Source organism: Dermacentor albipictus, chromosome 1 (assembly GCF_038994185.2).
Source record: "Dermacentor albipictus isolate Rhodes 1998 colony chromosome 1, USDA_Dalb.pri_finalv2, whole genome shotgun sequence".
Classification (NCBI taxonomy): Eukaryota; Metazoa; Arthropoda; class Arachnida; order Ixodida; family Ixodidae; genus Dermacentor; species Dermacentor albipictus.
In genome coordinates this window covers 434,327,755-434,351,985 of record NC_091821.1, presented here as the reverse complement: position 1 = coordinate 434,351,985, position 24,231 = coordinate 434,327,755, and the positions used below count along the sequence as shown (strand labels likewise).

The following is a 24,231-nucleotide window of genomic DNA, read 5'->3' as shown; positions in this document are numbered from 1 at the left end:
CATGGGCTACCTAATGTGTTGTTTTAAGTGCCCTGTTTAAAATGGTGCTTGTAATTGGTATACCCGAAAACAACTATCACTTACGAAACAATCATCACATACAAATGTAAGCACCTAGAACCCTCCCTTTTTTGTGCTGATTTGTTGTTCAGAAATATAAAGAGAGCTTGAGAAGGAGATGGTGCAATGCTCACATACAAATGCATGATTGGGCCATTGGTCGCTGAACATTAGGTACATGAACTTCTTTTTATGAGCTTTGTGAACAACATGGCATGCTCGTGATGAACATCATAAAAATTGAGGCAGGCAGAGGACTGAAAAGGGTGCAGCATCCATCACAGATCGCCATTATGTACAGCACCAAGACAGGTTTTATCAAACTACTTGAAACAGCAAAACCTGCTTAATGAGGCCCTGAACCACTTTTTATCGAAGTGGAGTAAGGCATTTGAAGTGAAACTAGGCAATTTCAGAAATACCTTGCCGCAGACAGTACTTCACTGCATTTAGCAGAAGGGTAGTTAATGGCAATCAAGCACAGTCTCTGCTGTGCTACCATTCCTCCTTCAATGCCTTGCACTGTGAAGGCTATGGCGGAGTGGGCATGCCCACAAGGGTCCACCTTCTAAATGTCACTGTGGTGCACAGTTCAAATTTCATTCTGGATGTTAACGTACATGTCACGACTTCCGGTTTTGGTGCCTATGACATGCTAAACGTAAGCCAAATGCAGTTGTCCTTAGCAAGCTGCAGGGCACTTAGCCAGTGGACTTTGTATGGCACTCTGCGGCAGCCGCGGTTATCTATGCTACATAGTGGACCACAGCTACCAATAGCAGCCACATATGGAAATTCGCCGTATTATGAAATAAAGCATCCAGAAGAGATTGAGGAGCAGGCTTCTGTTGAAAAGAGAGCACTTAAGAGAAAGGTGGCTTCGCACTCTGGTTGCGAGCTCCATGCACCACGTACAACAGCAAAACTTGCTGAGATGTTCACAGTTGCGTATGTTACCCGTGGACTATGTTATTTCACCAAGCCCGAAGGGTGGTGCAGGGCCCGCCCCTTTAAGGTGCCGATGTATATACCCACTGAAATAATAATAAAAAAAGTTCTATAACAGGACTTTCTTACAAAGCACTACATTACATTATAAATAAAAAAAATTTTCTCAAAATGTCATTAAGGCTTTTCTGGAAAAGAGCATACAATTTTCTAAACTTACTTTTTTTGCACATAATGCTCATTAAAAAAATGAATTATTTGTGTTTTATTTCTTGCATTCATAGAAACCTTGAGCAAGATGTCCAGAATGGAAGTCTGCAATAATATTATCTACGCTCATGACATCTAAGCAAATGTAAACTACTAGAGTTTCAAAAGCCAGCAGTTATCACAGAAATTGTTCTGGCACACACAATTTGTGACTGCAGAGCAAAGCTAAGAAAAGTGAGCCATCGTTGAGTATGATTCACTCTTGGCATATTAGGACAAACTGGCAACACAAGTACAGGTCAAGCTTGGAGTTTGAAGGGTTAACATTAAGCTTATCGTTATCATTAATGGAGTGCATAATATATGGCGCACCTTGTAGCAAACTTTGCTACACGCACCTTGAATAAACATCAGCATAAGAACACTGTAAGTGAGGTGCGGGAGGTAATGCTAAGTAATGCTAAGGTAATGGGAGTAATGCTAAGCGTAATGGACTTAGCCAACATGACTAACGTTTGAGTTAATGCTATGAGGTGAGAGAAGCACAAACAGTTGCACCTTGATTTGAAGGTTTTTGCTTGCCGAGAACGTGGCAGTACTGTAGGACCAGTACTGTACTGCTCCGGGGGTCACAGCACCTTGGAACTTGGTCTGTGCAGAGGACTGCCACCGAGACCCCTGAGACTGGCAGTGTTTGTGTCGCAGACCGGCTGGCACTGTTAGTCCAGAAAGAGGACAAAGCTTTTGTTATGTTTATAGAGCTACAAAGCCTGTACTGTCATTTTCATCATTCCCCAGTGAACCACCGTTATCCTATCAACATCCAGGTATGATCCATTCATCCACATCTCGACATAACATCTAAAGGATGGCCTACTAACATGTGATTTGCAAATATCAAGTAGCTGATGTCTTAGTGAGGTTCATTCTACTTTAGGATTTGACTTTCTATGGATATTACACACTGACGTCGTAGAGATGTATGTGCTATGTCATGTTGAGTGGCTGCATTTTAAATTTTCTTGAAGGTTTACTTAAGGTGGTGTATTGGTTGGGGGATTTAATTAAAGTTTTGTAGTTAAACTTTTATTCGACATGACCTCTGAAAATGTTCAATTCCCCGAGCCTTAGAGCACATGAAATGCCATTCACATTGAATGTGGTAGCTAAATTTTGCGGAAGTAAAAAGTGGAATCATAGGCTGAGGTTACGCAGCCAAGGCTTGTCGAAAATTTTCAGATAGTTTTTGTCCTGAAATGTGGTAGCCCCGGGCTATGGTGTATTGCGCTGCCGATCACATATCGTCTAACGTATGTTGTAACAATATGACAAAAAGACTTTTTTGAGACCACACAGGAATAATTGCCCCACCACATAGGCCTTTCTTTCCAGTTTCCCTACAACAGAATTATGTTTCCTCCTCTTTTTCAAATTGTAGTTGGAAAGGCATGTGTGTATCTCATATGTGTACATTTACTCTGTCTATTCTCTGACACAGTTTACTTTTAAAACTTTCGTTTACTTATATGCTCAGTGTGCCAGACGGGAGGTTCAGGGGAATGAGTTTGCTGCACTATCTCATCACGGGCATGTGCACTAATGTGTGTACATGATGTATGTGTCATCCTGCTGTGTGGGCGTTCTACGAGTGAACATCTACTGTGAACACTCTTTTGAATTTGTCCTTGACAGTACATCTCCTGTGGCACCTGCAAGTATGGCTCCCTAGCGTGGACAGAAATATAGTATCCACTAAATGTTCTATAGACCTCTGCATGCCTAAAGTGAACATCTATCAGAGATCACACGTGTCCAGCTGTGATATCCTTACAACATTATAGCAACGTGATCTGAATGGAACTTAGATTTACCATGGTATGTATATGTAATGTTTGGATAAATCTAGATATCTATAGAATGTGTGCAATGTCTAAAACGTCATGTTCTATGAACATCTATGGAACATAAATGTTTACCTGGGTCCTTGTCATAAAGTTAGCTAAGACTTGTTTTTAATGGTTACGGGATCGTGTCAATGATGGGAAGATGGGAGGCTTAAATACGTGTATTTTGCAAAGGCCACCACTGGTCTGTTCTTGCTCTGTTCTCTCTAGTTTTTCCGTCTGGTTAGGGATAATTATTTACAGCATTTAGATTTAAGGAATTTGATGAAATATCCATTTTTGGTGTTCATCTGAAGATTTAATTTTTTATACTTTTTGGCTACTAGGTCTTCCATGACTACCCTTTTATTTTGCTTAACAGTGTTCTTGCTTTTTTTGGCGATCTTTACATGAGAATATACCTGTTTCGCACAGTCAAACTTGTAGTTATACTGAGCCCATTTAAATAAGAATATTCCCCATATAGAACAATATTTGAACATTGTGAAGCTGAGTGAGAATACATAATGAGATGCATTATTACCTTGAAAAAAAAAATCATATTTAAACCCAGTAGATCAAACTGTGCTGTGCCAGAGGGGGGGCTCCATAAGTTGGGTTTGCCTTTCAGACATGTCAATATTGCATTCACCATGAAGGAAATACAAAATCAAAACAAAACTTTCCCTTCTGCCATAGCATGCACTGTGCGCAGATTTTCAGCACCATGGCCATGAGTCAAGATATGTGCCTTTCGAATAATAAAATGTATTTTCGAATAACAGTACTAAAAGGACTTTGCAGATCCCACACACTCTGGGAATCAATGTAAGCAAAGTTTTTTGTGCTGTTTACTTTGATTGACGATAATTAGCAGTGATGTCGACAGCGAACGTTTAATTTCTTCAAGGTTTAGTCTAAAACAAGAGGGGTAAATTGATGTTGATGTTAAGCGTTACCTTGCATGTACCACTGCTGTTTGTCTTCAAAGTACACAGAACACGCAGGTGGAGATGTTTGCTTGAGGCATTGTTGTACACCATACTTCACAACCTCTGAGAGGATCGAGCATATTCATTGCCTCACATGGCACATGGCATCGTGGCACAAATACGAGGGTTGATCTAGAAATAAGGTTCTCAAAGAGGAACCTTATTCAGCCACACAAGAAGGTGCGAAGCAAAACACTGCTGCAAGCGGCTGTTCCCCCACTCTGTATTCCCCCCGACCATGCTTCACTGCGCCACTCATTCTTGGCTCGGCAGCCATCCGATATGGAGGTTCTCATTGTTGATCCCACCAAGTGCAAGATTCGTTCTGTAATTAGCTTTTTGCACGCTATAGGAACTCCACCCATGGATATTCGTTGTCAGTTGATAGAGGTCTACGGTGACAATTAAGTGTATGTCCGTCCAACACATCCGAGAGTGGTGCAGGGAGTTTAGTGCCCGTTGGAAGGAATTCCACGATAAAGAACCGCTTCCAAAACTGGTGGAAAACCACCAGTTTTGGAGGCGGTTATCAAGATGGTCCAACGCGAAGTGCTTCAAAACAGGAGGATCACCATCCGTGAACTTGTTGCTAAGGTTCTTGGGAGTTGTTACGGTACAGTGGAAAGAGCTATGACTGAAAAATTGGGGTATCACAAGTGTTGTACTTGATGGGTACTGCGGCTATTGACATCAGACTACAATGAGAAATGCCTTGACTATGCTCGCCAGTTTCTTCAAAAGTGTCAAGAAGATAAGGAAGGATTGTTGGACTCTATTGTTATGGGAGACAGAACGTGGGTGTTTCACTTCACTGCCGAAATGAAAAAAAAGAATCCAACCAGTGGCGTCACCCAGAGTTACCAGTCGCAAAGAAGTTCAAACAAACTCCTTCTGCTGGCAAAGTCATGGCCAGGGCTTTTTGGGATCGTAAGGGAATACTGCTGATTGGTTTCATGGAACGTGGGACAACAATCAACTCAGACAGTTATGGTGCAACATTAAGAAAACTCAGGCGAGCTATACAGAACCACCAGTGTGGACGACTGACAGCCGGTGTAGTGCTGCTTCACGACAACGCCCGACCTCATGTCTCCCATCAAACCCAGGAACTTTTGACAAACTTTGGGTGGAGTGTCATGTCCTACCCACCGCACAGTCCAGACCTCGCGCCTAGTGATTATCACTTGTTTTCCAAGTTAAAGGAACATTTGAGTGTCCAATGCTTCCGGAGCAATGATGAAGTCAAAGAAGAGGTGAAACGCTTCCTCAACGAGTTGGCAGCGGAGTTCTAGAACATTGGGATACAGAAACTGGAGCACCATCTACAAAAATGCATAGAAAAAGATGGCAATTATGTAGAGCAAAGTTTTATCTTTCCAATGGTGTAAATTTCCAGGAGAATAAAAATGTTGTCTATTTCTAAAATTGATGGGAACCTTATTTCTGGATCAACCCTCATATTAAACTTCATTGAATGATGGGCTGTACGTGCCAAAATGACAATCTGAATATGAGACACGCTGCAGTGGTGGACTCCAGAATAATTTTGACACTGTGGTGTTCTTTAACATGTCCCTAAATCAAAGTGCCCGAGCGTTTCTGATTTTGCCCCCATTGAAATACGGCTGCCACGATCACGATCAAACCTGCAAACTCGAGCAATGTCATAGCTGCAAAGCTACTGCAACAGGTACAGAAGTGTTGATTTGATGAGTGACTGCTTCCGTAGTGTCGCCTAGACTCTACGGTGCACTTTAATGTGGCTCTGCTTCTGCGCGCCCTGTCTAAGTTGTCTGCTTGACAAAGTTGCATGGTATTTATTTTTCAGAAATATCAGAAATGTACCGTACCTTGAAATTAAATTTATCCTGTTTTGCACGCAACCGCTGTCGTGTCTATAGTAGTAGCATTTCCTTGCCTTCTCACGTCACTTCTGCTCGTTACATGACTGCGTCAGTTCTACCCATTCTCTTCCTCCCTACCCCCTTATCTCTAGCATTTTATCTAGCTTCCCTCTGGACTTGCACACTAGTAGAAAGGTAAGCGCAGTGCCTTTGCCTGGGGTCACGGGTAATTACAGCTGTCAAGAGGCTAATATGGTGATCTCCAGGGAGCTCCGGGGGGCACTGTGCAGATTCGATGCAGCCAAAAAGGTCCAAACAACTTTTCACATCGCCTTTCTTATTTTCCGTGCTCCTGTCATGTATGCATGCACTCTGAACCACACCCCCGGCGCACGTTGCCAGACAGCAGCAGCAACAGCAGCAGCAGTGGGAAAGTTGAAGGAAGAGGCAAAGAAAGCTTCACTTTACTAACTGTCCTACTTGATTTGGTTTTAAAATCAAATAGTTGCTATTCATAAACACAAATATTTTTCAAATAGTTTTTGAATATTTCAGAAGCGTCAAGTGGTCTCAATCAAACATAAAATTGGAGAGAGAGTACGATAAATTTAATCCCCATGGCCATAATATATAGTCATAAAATATGTTACATCGTAAAGAAGGCTGTGCCGCTCAGGCAGCTAGACTTTATCGACTAAACCACTATCATTCACACTCTTCGCAACATCCAGGGGTATGCAAACAAGCTATCATCCTATTTGTTTTGATGCTACATCTGTGCTTTCAATAAACAAGGTTTCCTAATGTGCAATGTAATGACAGAAGCTTGCTAACATTATTAATACTAAGATGTAGACATCGTTTTATAATAACAATGAAGACAGTTGTTCAGTATTATTATGAAAAATATTCAATATTCGATTTGTATTCAGTGCAGCCTCAAAAATGGCTATATGCACAGCTGTACATTTTGGCCATGGATTGAAGTAGGGTCATTGCATGATTAAAATGATCATACCTATACACCATGTTGCATGACAGAAATACACTTCATGCAATTGCTGCCTAATTCATCCATGTTTGGGTAACCCTATTCACTGTCGCAGTGAGTTAAGACAATCAGTCACAATACGTAGAGATGAGAAAAGGAAGAGTCTTTTCTGATGACTTGGTCTTAAATGTTCCCGTTGTCTGTTTACTTACCAGCCTGTATGTCATCTGCACTGTAGATAAACTGTTCAGCTATGTCAAATCTAGAGAAGAGAACTATATTCCTGTATCATAGTTGATGAGCTGCAGGAAGCAGTGGTGCATGTTTAATTTGTAATGCATTTTTGAGTCATGATATGCTTAACTTAGCAGTCACATTGAAAACAACAGTTGAGGTGGTATATTCTTTCTTGCTCTTCAAACAGCAAAGAGTGATTTTGCTGTTCAAATCGTGAAAAACAAGAAAGGTAGCTCATTTACCTCGGCATATTTTCTTTGGAAGATTGAGCAGGTCCGGGGCTGTACGCAGTCTTTCCATGTCAAGATTCTCATCCGAAAGAACATTGGTAATGTCCACCAGTGTCAAGGCTCCAGATCTAGTGTTCAGCGCATCGATAACGTCCTTAGGGCCGATGGCGAAAATTGGCACGTCTGAAACAAAGCCGGTGAATGCCATCATACTCAAAGATTCACTGGGCATGAGTTTTCGTTGGTTAACTGCTTTGTTAAATGTGAATAAGTTGAAACACTTCTGAACAACACAAGGACAGCTAGGAAATATAACAACAAAACTAACACGGCAACATTCAGTTATTGTAGTAATATTCTTGTGCAGTTGCATTGTACCCTGTGCTTCTGGTGTTTAATTAGTGTGTTTAATCTGCGTTTTTCATTTTCCTGAGCTTACCTTTGCCACATGCCATTGGAAACATTTTGGAAGGGTGCCAGGGCCTGTTGATTTCTATACCTGGATCCATGTCGAGTGTGCATTGATTGTGCAATGTGTGGATCACGATTACTCATTATTGGCTTCTCCAGGGCACCATGTCGTTCCTTGAAGCCATGTAGCACTCAAAAACTACTGGATAAGAAGGACTGAATGCATTGTTGTGCTTACGGGGCAGCTGATAAAGGCACGCCGAGTTTCGTCTGCCCACAGACGGCTGCCTCGTAATTTGTTATCGCTCAGTTCTGTATTTGCAGCTCACTTTTTGTATTCCTTTTACACGTTCTTTAGACATTTTGAATATTCACGAAGCCTTCGAGTGCAGCCTTCTGCATCAGATTTACCAAAGTGGCGCATTTGTTTGCATCAGCATCTAAAGCCACAGATCGATGTTAGCTTCAGATAGTGTGGAAACGGTGCATGGCTGTTATAAAATAATCTCAAAATATACCAAAACATACATATCTGTGCACATGAGCCATGTTGTTCTACCCTTAGACGAGTCAATATGAGGGTGACACTGTTAAATAGTGGTGACTGTGAACCAGACACACATATTATGGGCTATTATTACTGTGATAAGAGTGCATAAGCGCTTCACTTTCAACTATAGAACCTATAGTTGAAAGTGAAGCGTATATCTGTTTCTATATCTGTGTGTATCTGTTATCTGTATATCTGTTTCTTTCTATGTCCTTGTTCAGTCGCGCTTATACACTCTATCATGGATTCTAACCAACTAGCCCGCCAACATGTTTTAACTACTATTACTGATTATCGCTGTTCTTGTAGCTTCGTCATACTTACAGTATGCGTGTTACGTGTTCCATAAAGTATTCTTAGAGCAAACTATGCTCACATAAGCGCTCATTTATAGGCCATTAAAAAAATGTCTCGCGAAAATGCAGGTGCTATCGTTGACAGTATTGTTAACTGAGTGAGGCAGTTGTTTATGCCGGTGTACCAAATGCACTGTCACTTGTTTCCCATTTGACGTAGAGGTAAACAGTGCATCCCTGGAATAAGAAATGTGTCTGCATAACAACACGTACAGACCCACCCGTCTACGTAGCGAATGCGACTGGCAGTCTTCGGGAATAGTGACCTACGTATGTTGGCACAGCACTGTGTCGCAGCTACCCCTCTATTGTATGCATGCGGTGTGATGTGTGTGCAGTTGATTTCAATCACTAAGGCCAAAACTGAACTATAAAAGCAGTTTCCTTCGTCCTAACTGCTTACTTTTCAGTTCAGGCATGCCGGTAGCAGCTCTGCTAATTTTTGCTGAACATGATCAACGTCAGCTCAAACTTCATGTGCATGGCTTGAGAAGGCTGAAGTTTGTGCATTACAACTTAAAAAGCATGTTCTGACTCATCTTGAGTGTGATTAATTGCACATCCAAGCGAAAGTGCTGCGGCTATCACGTCAGTTTGGTGGCCGATCGCATGGGGATCGGTCGAACAATGTTCGGAATGCTGATTTTGTCAGTGCTGTCAACAAAAAAGTCCATTGCACTACGACAACTCCTGCTTGTTGGTTGCTTGATTGTTGGCCTGGTAGGACACAATGGTATCAGCGACACACTGTACTGAATAGATGGCCAATTGTTGGTGTCGACATCTTGTCGGTCTCGTATCAACCCAGTGTTAAGCGACTCACGCACGTGCTGCCACCCCCAGCAAGAGAGGGCCGATGCTGCAAGAAGACTTTGTCAGCAATGTGATATTTCTGAAGTGTCACTCCAGTGTAACACAGGAGTTTTTTGATTAATTTGCTAGCCATCAATCAAATGCGGCTACTCTGTGGTTCAGGGTGCAGTCTAGGCAAAGCCTTGGGTCGCGTTCCATTTTAAACGTGAAGATGCAGTTGTGATTCATGTTTTCGTCACCACACTATGCGGTACACGGCAGGAGTGTTTGCCGCAGCATGCGTCCGAGCCACATCCAAGCGCTTTTGTTTTTTCAGGGGACTTGCTTTCAAGGTTAGGTCGTGTGCGCGACCCCTTCAAAATGTTTTGTGACTAATCCGCTAGGGCAGGGTGCATGTGCCATCATGCCATTAAAAAGTTGTATTGCTTGTTCACCTTTTTCTTGCAGTTTACCGGTGTCACAGGAACAAGTTTGATGTATTCCATAACTATTTTCACATAATAGTGCTTGCTCATAAGCTGATGTTCGTGCAGTTGCCGTTCCATGATAGTGGTTAGAGCAATAATGAGATGGCCACCGCGGCAATGACCATTTGCAAATGCCTTTTGTGTAAGAGATTAAGTTGTGTGAACAGAAGCCAAGTTTCTTTAACAGTAGCATTCGTGCACCACAAATTTTTGAATAAGTTGTCTGTGCAGCAGCTCCAGTCCCTCAACACAAACTTGCAGTATTGGAATAAGGCGGAAACATTTCCTTCAGTGATGAACAGAACAATTATCACCTCTGTGTGGCCTCTGAAGTACTTGTTATGGTCGGATAACTGTGCTGCACTTTACCCAATATATTGATTGAAGTGCATTCTTATGACAAAACAAACACAACACTTTCAAAGAAGTTGACAAGAATGAATCGGAATGGAAAACAAAAGAACTTGAGGTTGCTGCAAGGCTTCCATCTCAATAAAACTTTGCTACTCTTATATAAGCAGACTTGGGAGATAATTGTTCGAGACTTACTCATAGGAGACTACAGATGTCACTGCTACAGTTGTTGACACAAAATGAGCATCACGGTAATGATTTAGTTCATTGTGCGAGGAAATGTGCACAGAAAAATAGAAATAAGTATATAGCAATTTTAGTAACTGTGCCACTTCGTTGGATATATAAATGCTTTATAACAGCTGAGAGAACAAAGTCACGCAACTTCAAAGCATCACCACAGCCCGAAGTTAAAGGCGTATCTAAATAACCACTGGGCCTTACTTTATGTTCATTTATTTACACTTGCACCTCATAAAACAAAGGGGCAGTAATTTTCCCAAAAGGGTAGGCTGGTATGCCGATAGTATGAGTAAATGTGGTGCAGCCATCGTAAAAGCCGCAATAAAACTAGCTAAATCATATACTCGATCAGACTGCCTCGAAGTTACCTCAAAGCTGGTATGGTGCACAATTCCTATCGTGGAGGAGCACAAGGGCAGGTCATCATCGAGAACAAACAGTACCATGCATATGCTAAGCTTTCCTGTATGTGTATTTTTTTGTGCAGGAGGCACGTGATGAAAACAAATTATGAAATTATAAGCTGGAATTTGAAGAACCAGCAGTAAAAAGCGACTGGAATAAGTAAGTGCATTCATGAAATTATTAGCAGAGTACTTCGTCAAGAACACACCAAGAAGTGTTCATGGTGTCTATGACTCTTTTAGTAAATCAGGAACAACTGACAGAGCAATTTCACTAGAAGGAAGACAGAGAAAGGTCCTATGTGGTGAGTAAAATGAATGAATGAATGAATGAATGAATGAATGAATGAATGAATGAATGAATGAATGAATGAATGAATGAATGAATGAATGACAGTAAAGAGGAAGAAGAAGGGAGTCGGAGGTGACAGGAGAAATACATTGAACAAAAGAGAGGTGGGAATGCACAAATGCTATATATCACACGGATTTGGGGTGTCAAGGAGCCACATTTCTTTTTCCCTTATGCAAGGAAACCTCTTAATGGTACCTTTCGTTTTCAGTTATGTGATGACACATTCTGAGTCGAGAGAAACCAGGAGACAATGTAGCATTCAAGTGCAAGAAATTGGGGATCAAGAGTATTTCAGATGCATCATAGATAAAGAATTGTGCAGTAGGACTTTCACATTCTTGAACGAAACAATGTTACCGAGTAAAAAAAAAGTATATATAGTTCTATGCTCTCCTGTTCCACACTCCCCAGCTTGGTCCCACGCTCCCCAGCATGGTTCCATGCTGTGTAAGAGTGTCGTACCTGGATGTGCCACCCGGAACTTGTTGAGAGCCTCTTCGACCTGGCGCCCATTGGAATGTAATCCACCTGCTGCCTTCTTCCTCAGGTTCAGGTACAGCACCACCTGAAGTCCAGTAATCGGGAGATGACAATTGAGTGTCATGTGACTAATTACCATGTTTACACTTTTCTCAATTTGATTAGCCATCAGTTATCACTTGTATTTAAAATGGCTTTGCATGAGAAAGGTAGAGAAATATGATAGATTCAACGTTTAGGCAAGTAACACATACCTATAAAGCCAACAGGCATTGACAGAAAGAAGTGTGACAGAAATTAACATACTTATTTTGAATTACATTGTTCAAAAAGATGTAGATAGTGTTTATATTTGCCAGCATGTTCATGTTTAAAAGGAAAATGAAAAAAAAGCAGGAGAGCAGAGAGCTTCCTGCCAGTTGCATATCAATCTATAACCTCTGCATGTCACACATGGAGCTTTAACAACTGATCTAAAATTGAGGATTTCTTTCCTACTACATTATGGAATATTTCTGTAGCTCCTTCTGTCTGTTTTCCATCCAAAGCTCTCCCCTTTTCTTTTTTCTTTTGCTTGTCGATGAATTACATAGTTAAATTATATAGTTTTCTCTGGGTTTGTTGCAAGTATGTAGCTTTGCTACACGTGCCTCATGAGAAGAGGCGCATACATTACAGAGCTGTCTGTTTATAGGAAGCTAGTGCTAGGTGCCTTTTTTCCATTGACCACTCACTGCTAGAAAGTTCAGCCTATTTAAAATTGTGATATTATGCATCAACACTGCAGAACAAGTCGGTAGAGTTTAATACATCAAGTGATTTCTCATGTGTGTAATTCAGTATATGTATTGGAGCAAGTTCAAATTTTAGTACCACACATTAATTTGGCAAAACAAGCCGGCTATTTCATCACAGGTCAGTGCTGTAGGTTCTCTGCCACGCATGTCAAATGGCAGCCATGATGATCGGTTTCATAGCTGTTGGCAGCTCCATCCTATCTACGGCTTGAGAATTGCAAGGTGCTTTGGCAACATTACGGTGGCACTTTCAAAGTGGCACTAGTTAGTAACAACATTAAGTGAGTTCAGTCTGGTGAAGCATGCCTTAAAATAAGAATATTGGTATGACATCTCAGATTACAAAGCATTTCTGTGCTGCAATTTTTGCCTAAAAAGAAGTTCTCAAAAGTCATTGGGTCAAGTCTTTGGTTTCCTTAGAATACAATGTATTCTTTGTTTCTCAACAAACTGTTAGCTAGTACGAACCAATCATTGTACAAATCTCATGATATTACAATCTAACACGAGAACTTCAAGCTCATCTTACAGCTTTTCTTTTTTATTGCAATGGCAATTATATGGACACTCCAGGCACATGTTTGCCATTGTCGTCGTTGTGAGGTCCCGTATAAAGTCCAAGGGCAATAAAATTATCGCTGCATGTCGTATGCTGTATGTGCGAGTGAAAACGTGCAAGGGTGAGCCAGCGATTGTGGCTCAATCTTGCGCACGTGATGGCGGAAAGCGGGGAGAAAGCGCATTGTCTTCCTTCGCTCTGAAGGCTCTGGAGGGAGAGTAGGGATGGGGACGCATTCTACTCTGGGTGGCTTGAGCAGCCACGCGTGCCAGCCCAGGCCACAGTATCTTGAAAGCCATCTGTGATGGGGATAGAGTCCGTCATGCGCTTTTTTGCAGCTTAGTTTGTGTTGATGCGAGACACTGCACAATGGTCAATGCGCTAGTTGCTGCTGCCACACTTCCTCACTCTAGCGTTTTGACAGTGAGTTTCCGACGTCATCGAGTGAGATGTGTTCATGTTTGCTTGTGCGTCCATGACACCATGCTTGTTAATTTAGTTAGCATGTCTATGTTTACAAGTTTATATGGCCAATAAAACTATTATTCTTACTTCGTATAGCTGTCCACTAATTTGCTAACACACTTGATGCTTTGCCTTTCACGCAAAACTGCGATTTTTTTTAAAACTATTTTGGCTCATCAAGACAAAACAAACACAACACGCTTACGGTAAAAGAGACATTTCTAATTTCCAGAATTGTAATTTGCCTATCCAGCTTAACATAACAGTCCTCTTTAATGTCTCCTAGTTTAGAGGAGTACTATTGACATAAAATGTTTGTCTACTTTTTATTTCATTGTTGGACAGGTGATGACCCAATAATTACACTATGAAGCCTGAATTTATTGAGAGCACAGCAGATCGCTAATTGCGTCACCTTGTGATGGTACACCAGTTAGAAACGTACCCCAAGTGCAGCTTGGCTTCAGATATGAACAAAGAGACTATTAACACCACTGAAACTTGATTTGGTAGTCTTGCAGTATCCGATAAAACTGACATGTACACACATATCGAATTGATTCATGCAGTACGCAATAAGACAAGGGGTGTGAAAGGGTCTCCCTGCATTTCCAAGAGAAGTGCACAATTAGAAGGGCTAAATTGGCAGCATTCAGTGAGAGAGTCATTGTATGGTATTCAACCACTGCACTGAGATGAGCTGACTAGCGCGTGCTTGGACTGTTTATGGTACCACATAACCGGCTCTTCCAGTTTTGGTGACGCGAATGGTCTCCTGCTTCATGTCCAAAGCCGCACTGCACTTAGCACTTGTCCGGAACTGGTCATGCAAAAGGTGATGTAATAAATTAGTTGTGGTGCTCTTGAGGAATTCAGTCTTCATACCGTGATTATGGAATCAATGGCTACCTAAAAGGCAAATAAAGCAGCACACAAAATTCTTGTGTCAATACTATTTCTTAGTCAAGGACCCAGGATGTGTAATGAACTGGGCACTACTCAAGAATAAATGTTGTACAATTTACATTGTCACATTTCTAGGTTTTCAGTTCCCAGCTTTGAAGTGAAGCAATCCTGCTTCGTTCTTCACAGTTTCAGCTATGAATGCACCTTATAGCCACCAATGAGCCAAAATAGCTTGTCCCAAAAGTGTACTTGCATTCCAAGAGCATATGGATGCATATTGGCTTCATGCTAACGAGGCTAGAGTACACTCTAATTGAGACGCAGCTCAAGCAGCATCAGTGATGGTTTCTTGTGTTGCAAGTCTTGCTGTGGTGGATGCTCTGTAGATGCACGTGAAAACAGAGGACATTATAGAGCAAATGCATGCTAAAGGTGTACAGCTGGCGTCACCCTTGTGTAGAGCACAGGAACGGGGAGCCACTCCGGAGGCAACCAGCGATGTCTAATGGTAGCTGCGGGGCTCGAGATAAGAAGTGCCTGGGCACGTGCGGCCGACGCATCTAATCTTGGGCCCAGTCACTACCATTAGACATCACTGGCTGGTTGCGGAGCACCCCGGTGGCCGACATTCCCGCACTCTGCACAAGGGCGATGCCGATTGTACAGCACAGTGTGCATATATTGCTTATGCAGGATGGGAAGCAGAGAGAGCCACATAAAACTAAATGTATAATAACCTCAATTATATTTCACTGGCGAATCATGCACCTTATAGCTGCACATAGAACAGGAAATGGAGCAGTTGCATGTGTTTTTTCGTTGTGAAATATTTTGCTCTAGTTATACTCTTAATTATGCTCAAATGCTCAGAACATCCCCACAGTCATTGAAAAAAAAAAACAGGGTCCAGGCATTTCACACTCAGCCACCATCACCATTGTGCACGTACCCTGCTGGCAGCACCGGGCCGTTCATCCATGAGCGAAATGTGCTTGGTGACAAGAGTATTGAGCATGTTGAACACATCCTGGTCACTGTCTGCGCCAACGGCATCTTAATAAAAAGGAAAAAAAAAGAAAAATAGCAAATGAGGTATGAGCAGGTTCAAATTCTGTTTCCTGGCTCTTGCAGCCAATTGAATTTTTGCTCATGAATAACAACACTTCAAGGAGGCTCTTCAAGTGAACATAGTAGTTTTAGCCGCCATGGATGATACATAATAATACCAGGAGAAATTGCTGATTTCCTATCTAAATCAGCAACGTACATTGAGAATATTGAGAAAAATATTTTGCGAAAACTTTTTCAGCAACAGGGAGGAAACACCATGCATAAAACTGGAAGTGGACTTTACCTCAGGCTACATATGGCTTTGTTTCGAATTTATACAGACAGCTCTCGTTAGATATAAACCGTAGGTGTACATTTAACTTACTTTACATCGTGTATATGACAGCACTGCAGAGAGAGATCTTGCATCGATATGTCTCATCTGACTGCGTTTTCAAAAAATCGTGAGGCGCATATCAGACATCTCCTTTCTTGCCCTGTGTTCCTGCTCTAAACCAACAAATGACGCTTGTTGCTGTTGCTCAGGGCTGGCAAAAGACATTTAGCTGGAAACTTCGTACTCAATAACAAAACCTGGAATGAAAAAAATGTGTTTCTGGTATGTTGCCTGCAGGTAACACTCGTCTGTAAACGGTTAACTGATACAACAAACTATATTTAAATTACACATTATATATGTTGTGACATGACATGGCACCTTGTGAATACAATACTCCAGTTGACCTCAAGACTGCGGAATTCTGAAAGGCATGCGATGAGTTGAATTTAGCTTCAGGGATACAGGAACAAATTTTCCTTTTGTGCTTGGCACAAATCCACTACACCATGTACGTACCCTCACCAATGTGCAAAGGGAATCATTAGACTGAGTGATTTCTATGCTTCGGTCCAGCTTGGGTAAGAATAATTTTTTTATTTCAACCTTATTTGCTTCACTTCTTATTGTACATATGGCACCAAAAGTGTGTATGGATAATATTACCCTTCGGGGCAAGATTCATGCATTCATGCATGCTTACTGATGAGTCCTTTGAAATTCGTTTAAAATGAAATAAAAGTGCAAATAAGCAATGGCCGACTGAAGAAGCATGATTGCAGTGTATGTAGAACAAAATCGGGTCAATTCAATCTAGACTGTCAATACTGATAATAAATGTTTTGAAGAATTACTGATTAAGGATGTTGCATACAGCCAAATTTGCTGGATTTCACAGGTTGGCATGTTATCTACTTCTACAAGTCATAGATTGACACCTACATAATTTTGTGTCAACATATTCACAGGACGCTGCAAAGCAGAAACTTGCTCGTGAAAAGTAAGATGTCAAAAGTTGCTCAAACTGCAGACGATGACCACCTAAGATGTCCACCTAAGAACATGCCTGTCATATAGACATACAGTACTGAATGCGAAACTGTGCCACACTTTACAGCCATGCTTAGGTAATGTATAATGTATGTAAACCAACAAGCCCAGCTAAGAACCCTCCTGTAACCTTCCATTCATCTCAGCAAAGTGTGAATGCTTTCTGGTGCCTGATATTTTCTAGCTAAGGATACTCTAGCATGCATCAACGGAGCTCACACACTTTGCAAACTCTATTTATGAGAATCTGAGCAGCTTTTCCGGTCTTTTTGACACAGGCACTGTTTTGTAATTGTCCCTCATACAGATATGACTATATAGTATAAGGATGAGCAATCTGGGATGCATACTGGTCACTAGACTCACATTAGTAGTTGAATAATTGACGGCTATATTCTATAAAGAAGTTGCCATGTATGGTTGTTACAGCTCAGACTGACTCACTGATATCACTAAGGTCACGCAAGTACAGGGCGGCACATCCAGGGCATCCCCCAGCACTGCTGTCCTTGATGATGTCACGCAGCACATCACTGTGGCGCTTGCTGGCAAAGAGGCTCACGGTACTGATCCCTGTCTGGAACTTGAGTGACCTGGTGATCATTCTGCAAGAACAAGCATTGGGGTGCAATTTACACTTGCACTCAGGCCGACATGTCTGAATCCTTCTAAGTCATTTTTTCAAGAAAACTGTCGGTACTTAAGTATATTTCTTGATTGATTGATTGATTGATTGATTGATTGATTGATTGATTGATTGATTGATTGATTGATTGATTGATTGAAGAAGTTTATTCTTCAATATAAAATAAAGTGGAGCACGAGCTAAAGGCATGAAGCCTGACAAGGGCTGTTACTCCAGTCAGTATTTGAAGCGGAGAAAGTTCACATACATGCAATGCAATTTCATACAATGAAATTGTAAATGTAGTCACCAATTATACAACATATACAAAGAGTAATGATAATCAACAGTAATTAGATACACATATTTTATGAATGTAGATAAAACAGTGCATTCACACACACACAATGTAGATGTAATGTAATGCATAGTATTGAGAACAGTAAAACAGTATTCGTAATACATATACTAATCAAAGAGTAATTAGATACACATATTTTACAAACATAGAACTAACAGTGCATTCACATGCACAATGCAAGTGCACTCTAAAACATACATATAACTTCAAGAACACAAAGAAAGAAAAAAGTTCCTAAAGTAACACAAAATAAATCCTAAATCATGTACAATAACATATTTTAACATCAATATTGTAAGATGCTTTTTATTTAAATGTTCGTTCAAATCAATCTTGTTTTAAACATTGTTCTAAAATCAGTTTTAAAATCAATGAAGATCAACTGGTGCAGGCAAGCCATGCGAGCTAACATGACAGATGCATAGGGAAGTGAGAGACAGTCCACATTAATTAAAAGCTTTGTGAAATTACCTGGTCTTAAAAGACCTGCACCTTGAGAAGATATAAAGGTGAGTCTCTAGGTGTTTGCTTAAAACATTAATGTCTTCACTGCCTTGGCCTAGTGGTGCTCTGCCCCCCCAGTGCTGTACTGTGTCTGTACACTTTGTAAAATCTATTTAGGCTTTGGGGTATGATAAATAAGTATAAATATAGTTGCATTACTGCACCAAGCAGCATGTGAGTGTGGCATCTTTTTCAGCACGAAATGTTTTTAGCTGCTGTTGTGAGCAACCTTTTAGTGTCCTTGAGTCAAAAGCCAGAGCCGTCATCCAGGCAAGTTGTGAGAATAAAATGAGATCATCCGGGTAAGCAATCAAAACTTAAAGAATGCAGTCTCTGACCCGCAACCCTTTATACAGGACTGCATTACATATGCTAGTTACTGCCCAAACAAGTTACAAAAATATTGCTTCCAGGTTCTTCCTAATATATGTTTGTTCACAATATCACTCAAGCTGTAACTCAAGCAGTATCACTCAAGCTGTACTGAAATTTTATTTGTCATTTCTGATAGGCAACGTTCAAAAGGCAGATACAGGGCACTATGCACTTCCTTGTCATCTTCTGGCACTGAGTTCTGAATGCCAGTGGCCTACGAGCTCCGTGGCGTGGTTTTTGAATCACCCCGAGAGTTGGCATCAAACTGTGTGGTGCCTCCTTCAGGCGCTTCTACAGACCATGGTGGCTTAGCGGTTATGGTGTTGGTCTGCTAAGCACGAGTCGCGGGATCAAATGCCACAATGACCCCAATTCGATGGAGGCGAAATGTAAAAGCGTCGGTGTCCCATGCATTGGGGGCACGTCAAAATTAATCCGGAGTCTCCCACTATGGCGTGCCTCATAATCAAATCGCGATTTCGGCACGTAGAACCTCAGAACTCAATTCATTCTTCTTCTAGCTGGGCAGCGCTATCTGTCTCCCTGGCAGCTTTTGTTGCCTGTCGTGCAGCGTTCGTACAGTTTTCTCTTCTTCTAGCTGGGCAGTGTCCATATGAACCAATGCACAGTATGGCATGGTGCAGTATGGTGTGGTATGGGTGTGCCATTGCGAACATGCACTACGTCCATGTTAAGATTGTGGCTAGTATCGTTTCCAAGCAATCTGCTTTGGTGGTTGCCATTTCATGCTTACAACCACTCTCGATTACGGGAGAGCCAACAGTTTTCGCTTTTCTTTCTTGCAAATGTAACCTTGTGCCAGATTTTGTGTCATCAAGTGTACCCCTGTCACATAGGTGGCACTGGTGTCATGAACCACCATGTATCAAACCCTCACTACCATGATTACATAAACATTACATAATCTGTGAAACAGGCAGTACTGGCAGTAAACAGGCAGTCGCATGCCAATTCCATGCTTTTAGCCTCACTGATTCTTGTTCACAATGTGACCTGCAAATAATGTTGTGTATCATTGGGTTCCCAGATATCTAGCCCATATATGCATAGCTCAAAGGCAGTGGCATTGACAGATACAGTCTATAAAATCAGCTGCATCAATTACAACATACTTTTGCATTCATACTGGCTTGTATCACAGATGACATACGAAATTGTGCAAACAACCCGCACTTGCACTACATGTGCAAAGGAGGTATACTCTCAGCAGTTACAGTACTGTGGCATTGCCAACAAAAGTGTTGCCAAAGTTCCTTTTTATCCTTTGTTTATCTGACGCAGATTGTACATTTAATAACAAAATCTGTCAATGCATTCTGCATTCTACATATGGCCTGAATGCCCTGAATTGCACAACCAGCTCTTAAAAATACTTGGAACTGTTCAAGACCAGCATACTTCTGGGGCTACTATTTGTGCCTTGCATTTACATAGTACACAAGGGCGAATTTCAGTTGAAAATAAATACTTTTTGTTCGATTATTCATACCTGAACTACAATCGAGCAATAGTCAAAATCTGATATTAGTGTTTTCAAAAACAAAACTTATACATAGTTCATCACTGTAGAAGCACACATATAAATTCAAAATTTAGACTTGTATGCTCTGTGAACTCCAATAAAAAAAAATACAGTGCTATGCTCTATAAAGCTTGTGCCCAACTGAGACCATGAATGTCACGTCGACTGTGCCATATTGTCATTGTCTTCCAAACCTATGGCCCATTTCGAATTAGTATTGCGATGGATTGCAAAGCATACCCATGCATACCCACTACTAGGGCATGCCTAGAAACAAGCAGTATAAGAGGAAAATGAATCCAAATGAAAGACAAAAATATGAGTGTCTAGTGGAAAAAATGCTTGCACTTGAACAGCGAGACTTTTACGTGGTAAAAATGTTGATATCTTAATACAATGATAGAAGAGAATTTAGAGAAACAATTACTGCGAGAATATAAGCTACAATTAGTGGTCTCCTTTAAAGATGTATAGAAAGTTAGAATCGCAATGGAAACACTCGTGCAGCAAAAGATGTAGTTACCATAAGAGAAGTTATAATATAAGGTGTAGTACTCAGAGAATTGAAAATACACAAAGGCGAATTGGGCTGACCTGCCTCTGGAACACACTGGAGTGCTCAAGAGCACTGCCAAATAAAAGCTTGCTCATTTTCAGTGCTTTTTCAAGCTAATGATTGAGCACTCCAAGACAACTTGTTTTCGACTGTCTAAGCAAAATATGCCTTGAGTACCTTGCGTACAACTGTAGTGAAAGAAATGGCGTCATTTAAAGTAAGGCAACTGGAGAGTGCCACCGGTTGGGTTTGCCACGTACCTCAGTTGCTCAAGAATTAAACTGAACAAGAAGCTGCTGTGCAAAGCTGTTGAAAACTGCAGTTTTTTTTTTTTAATGCTGAGTTTCTGTTTTACTGATGACTCCACATTGCCTCTGGCCCATGGTCTGTTGGTCCCCATAGCATGACAGCAATTTCTACATTGCAACTTAGTTCTTTACAAAAGACAAGCTTATCTGTCGGTGTTTTCACAGTTGTTGCATGGATGCATGTCATGTCATAAAAATCTGTTATGCTGTAACAACATACGACTGCAGGCTTAGTGGCAGGACTTGCTGCTGTTATGACAATAATTTCATGGTTACCACAGTTGCGTCAAAATTTCTGCTGTCATAGTAAGTATGTTCTATCATTTTTCTTCTCTTCTGTTTGGGGAAGAACTTGTCGACTCATGTGACCTTTGTAAATACAAGCAAATCTGCTTAGCACTTGTTTATTTGGAACTTTATGTATCCTCATTTCCTATTAAATTTTTGTTTACATGAGCCTACGAGGATGCCCGAACTGGGGTCTTAGTTCCTTTGGAAATAATAAATGTTATTTCTCTCTCCACCATCTTTCGTGCCAGATTTGATGCTGGCATTTTGTATAGTAACATGACTTCTTGTGTAGCGGCACCTTCTATTTAATTTTGGAAGTTTTTCCTGTGATGAAAATGGTTACAGAACCATAGCCAGGCGATCTTTTACATGATTACAAATATGTGAGAGTCCTCTCGGACAGGCTATTAGGGCATGAGTAAAACCACTGAGGCAAAAAAGAATAGAACATGTGATTCAATAGTAGTGGCATTTTGCTACAGAGCTTGAGGTCATGGGTTCAACTCCCGATTACATTCCAATGGAGGTGGAATGAAAAAGAAAAAAACACTTGTGTACTGAGCCTTGGGTGCATATTCAAGCTGGTCAAAATTATTCTGGAGCCCTGCATGATGATGACCCTCATATGGACCATCTATTATATATAGACATTAATCAAGCCAGACTGCCAAGGGCTCAAAATGTCTAAAAGACCACAGGGGAAGAGCTGAGGGAGCGAGTTGCCTAGAAAAGCATTCCATATGCTGAGGAGTTAGAGGCATTGAGCGAAGCTTGGCCGGTCCACTACCACGTGGCACACCTTGAGTTTTATTGTTTCAAATTCTCACTAGAAGCAACATTAAGGATCATATGAGACCAATGACTGACCTGAGTTGGGCTGCAGAAAAAGAAAAATGAAATAATGTTGTTCATTGCATTCGAATCAGTGAACTCATATTCACCTTAGTATAGTGAGATTCATTGCCATTCATGAGGGTTTTGGGTTGGGTTTGTTGGTTGTTCATGGTTTACAGGGGAACAATAGTAGATGAAGGCAAAGTGAGGGCATGAAGAAGACACACAGTGCTGTACTTTCAACGTTGAAAGTACAGCACAGTGTGTCTTCTTTGTGCTTCACTTTCTCTCCGTTTATTCCTATGCTGTTTTCTTGTAAGCCATTCATCGAAATTGCTTGCCCCTAGCTTGTCCACTGCTTGAATGAATGCATCAATTCATGAGCAGGCTCATATAAACAGTCCAATTTTGTGTTTTATTGCATAATTGTGTTATGAAGACAGCGATATGGAAACAAGCTTTTTTTTTGTTTTTTTAAGGTGCAAAGAGCTGAAAGTTGAGCATAACTGCAGAGTTCCTTCCTTCCAGTTGACAGCATAGTTTCTTTGCGAATAGTTCTCTGCACAACAATCATACTTCATACTTCAAGCATTCATGCTTCAAACTTCACAGGCATTTTGTCACAGGTTTTTCAGCTGCAAAAAACAATGCAGCTCAATGTTTAACTAGCCGTAAGGAATCTACTTCCTCCGCATATTTTTTAAAGTGATTGTTTCTGTGGTTAGTTACCCACAATAAATGGTGCATTTCCATAAATACCACACCTGTGTCCAGCTCGCGGCTACTAGAGGCACTGTGTAGTTATTGATGTTTCTAATTCTTGCTGTGTATTGCATGCAGCAGTTGTCTGCTTTCCCGAACATCAACTTATGCAATAAAAAAAGAGAAAGTTTTGCTCACGCAAGAATTTCACTTTGCAGTTCCCTCTTTCCATCGTTGTCGATGACATCTGTTGAACTGTCCAGCACAACTAGCAAATCCGTAGGCGTTTCACATTCGGCTGAATTTGAAGGACAAGAAACATAAAGTCAAGAAGTGAGAGTTCTGAGCAGCTCTAATCATAGATAATTATGAAATATTACATCGTGTGCACAAAAAGCTCAAGAAATCTGACGCCTCTGAGCAGCATAAAGAAGAGTATATATATCATTATATGTCATAAAACATAAAGTACACATAAACATAGAGAGCAGTAGATACAGATAAAAAATGTATTTCACAGTTACTCATCTGCATGAGGCACTCACACCCACTTAAAATTTGCTAAATGCAGGATTTCCTTGTTATGCTGCTATAAGGCCGGAGACGTTTGTTTCTCAGTCAATATATGTGAGAGGTTGTCGACAATCAAAAAGTGGCTTTGTCATTGTTTTGACAGAGAGGCTATAATGTAAAGAATGGCAGCAATGTGCTTGACTAATATAAAGTGTTTGAGCAGATTGCTGCTACTCTGTTAGTTTTGTCTAATTACATGTATGGCTATATTGGGCGCTCGCAAGCCCTTGTGCATGTAATAAGAACCACATATGTATGCCACGCAAACTATGTACAGTCAGATACTTACGCTCATTTTCGTTTGTACTAGCTGGGCATGCGTCAATGTGCTGGGAATCTGTGGAAGGAGAAAAAAGAGCAATGTGTGACAATCTGAGGTGCACTTTTAACATACATTGTGTGTATGCACCTATTCTCACTTCCAATGTTTGACACATCACAGGACCAGCTTGTAACAAAAGGCTTGTAATATTTTGTATAACGAGCCTAAAAAAATGGTGCCTACTACCCAGCATAATGATTTGCTTTGACAGCAGTTAAAGGCTCAGAAATGTGTTTGCTGTTGTT

General features: G+C 41.0%; 1 protein-coding gene across 1 annotated transcript in view; it reads right to left on the bottom strand.

The window, feature by feature from the left end:
• Positions 1 to 24,231, bottom strand: part of LOC135908247 (uncharacterized) — a 72,845-nt gene that overhangs the window by 8,711 nt on the left and 39,903 nt on the right. Inside the window, exons 8-14 of the mRNA XM_065440015.2 lie at positions 23,954 to 24,001; positions 23,290 to 23,389; positions 17,437 to 17,597; positions 15,505 to 15,608; positions 11,811 to 11,913; positions 7,408 to 7,578; positions 1,777 to 1,934 (exon numbers count right to left, since the gene is read on the bottom strand). Of these exons, the coding sequence (XP_065296087.1) occupies positions 1,777 to 1,934; positions 7,408 to 7,578; positions 11,811 to 11,913; positions 15,505 to 15,608; positions 17,437 to 17,597; positions 23,290 to 23,389; positions 23,954 to 24,001 (845 nt within the window). The remainder of the gene's footprint in view (positions 1 to 1,776; positions 1,935 to 7,407; positions 7,579 to 11,810; positions 11,914 to 15,504; positions 15,609 to 17,436; positions 17,598 to 23,289; positions 23,390 to 23,953; positions 24,002 to 24,231) is intronic.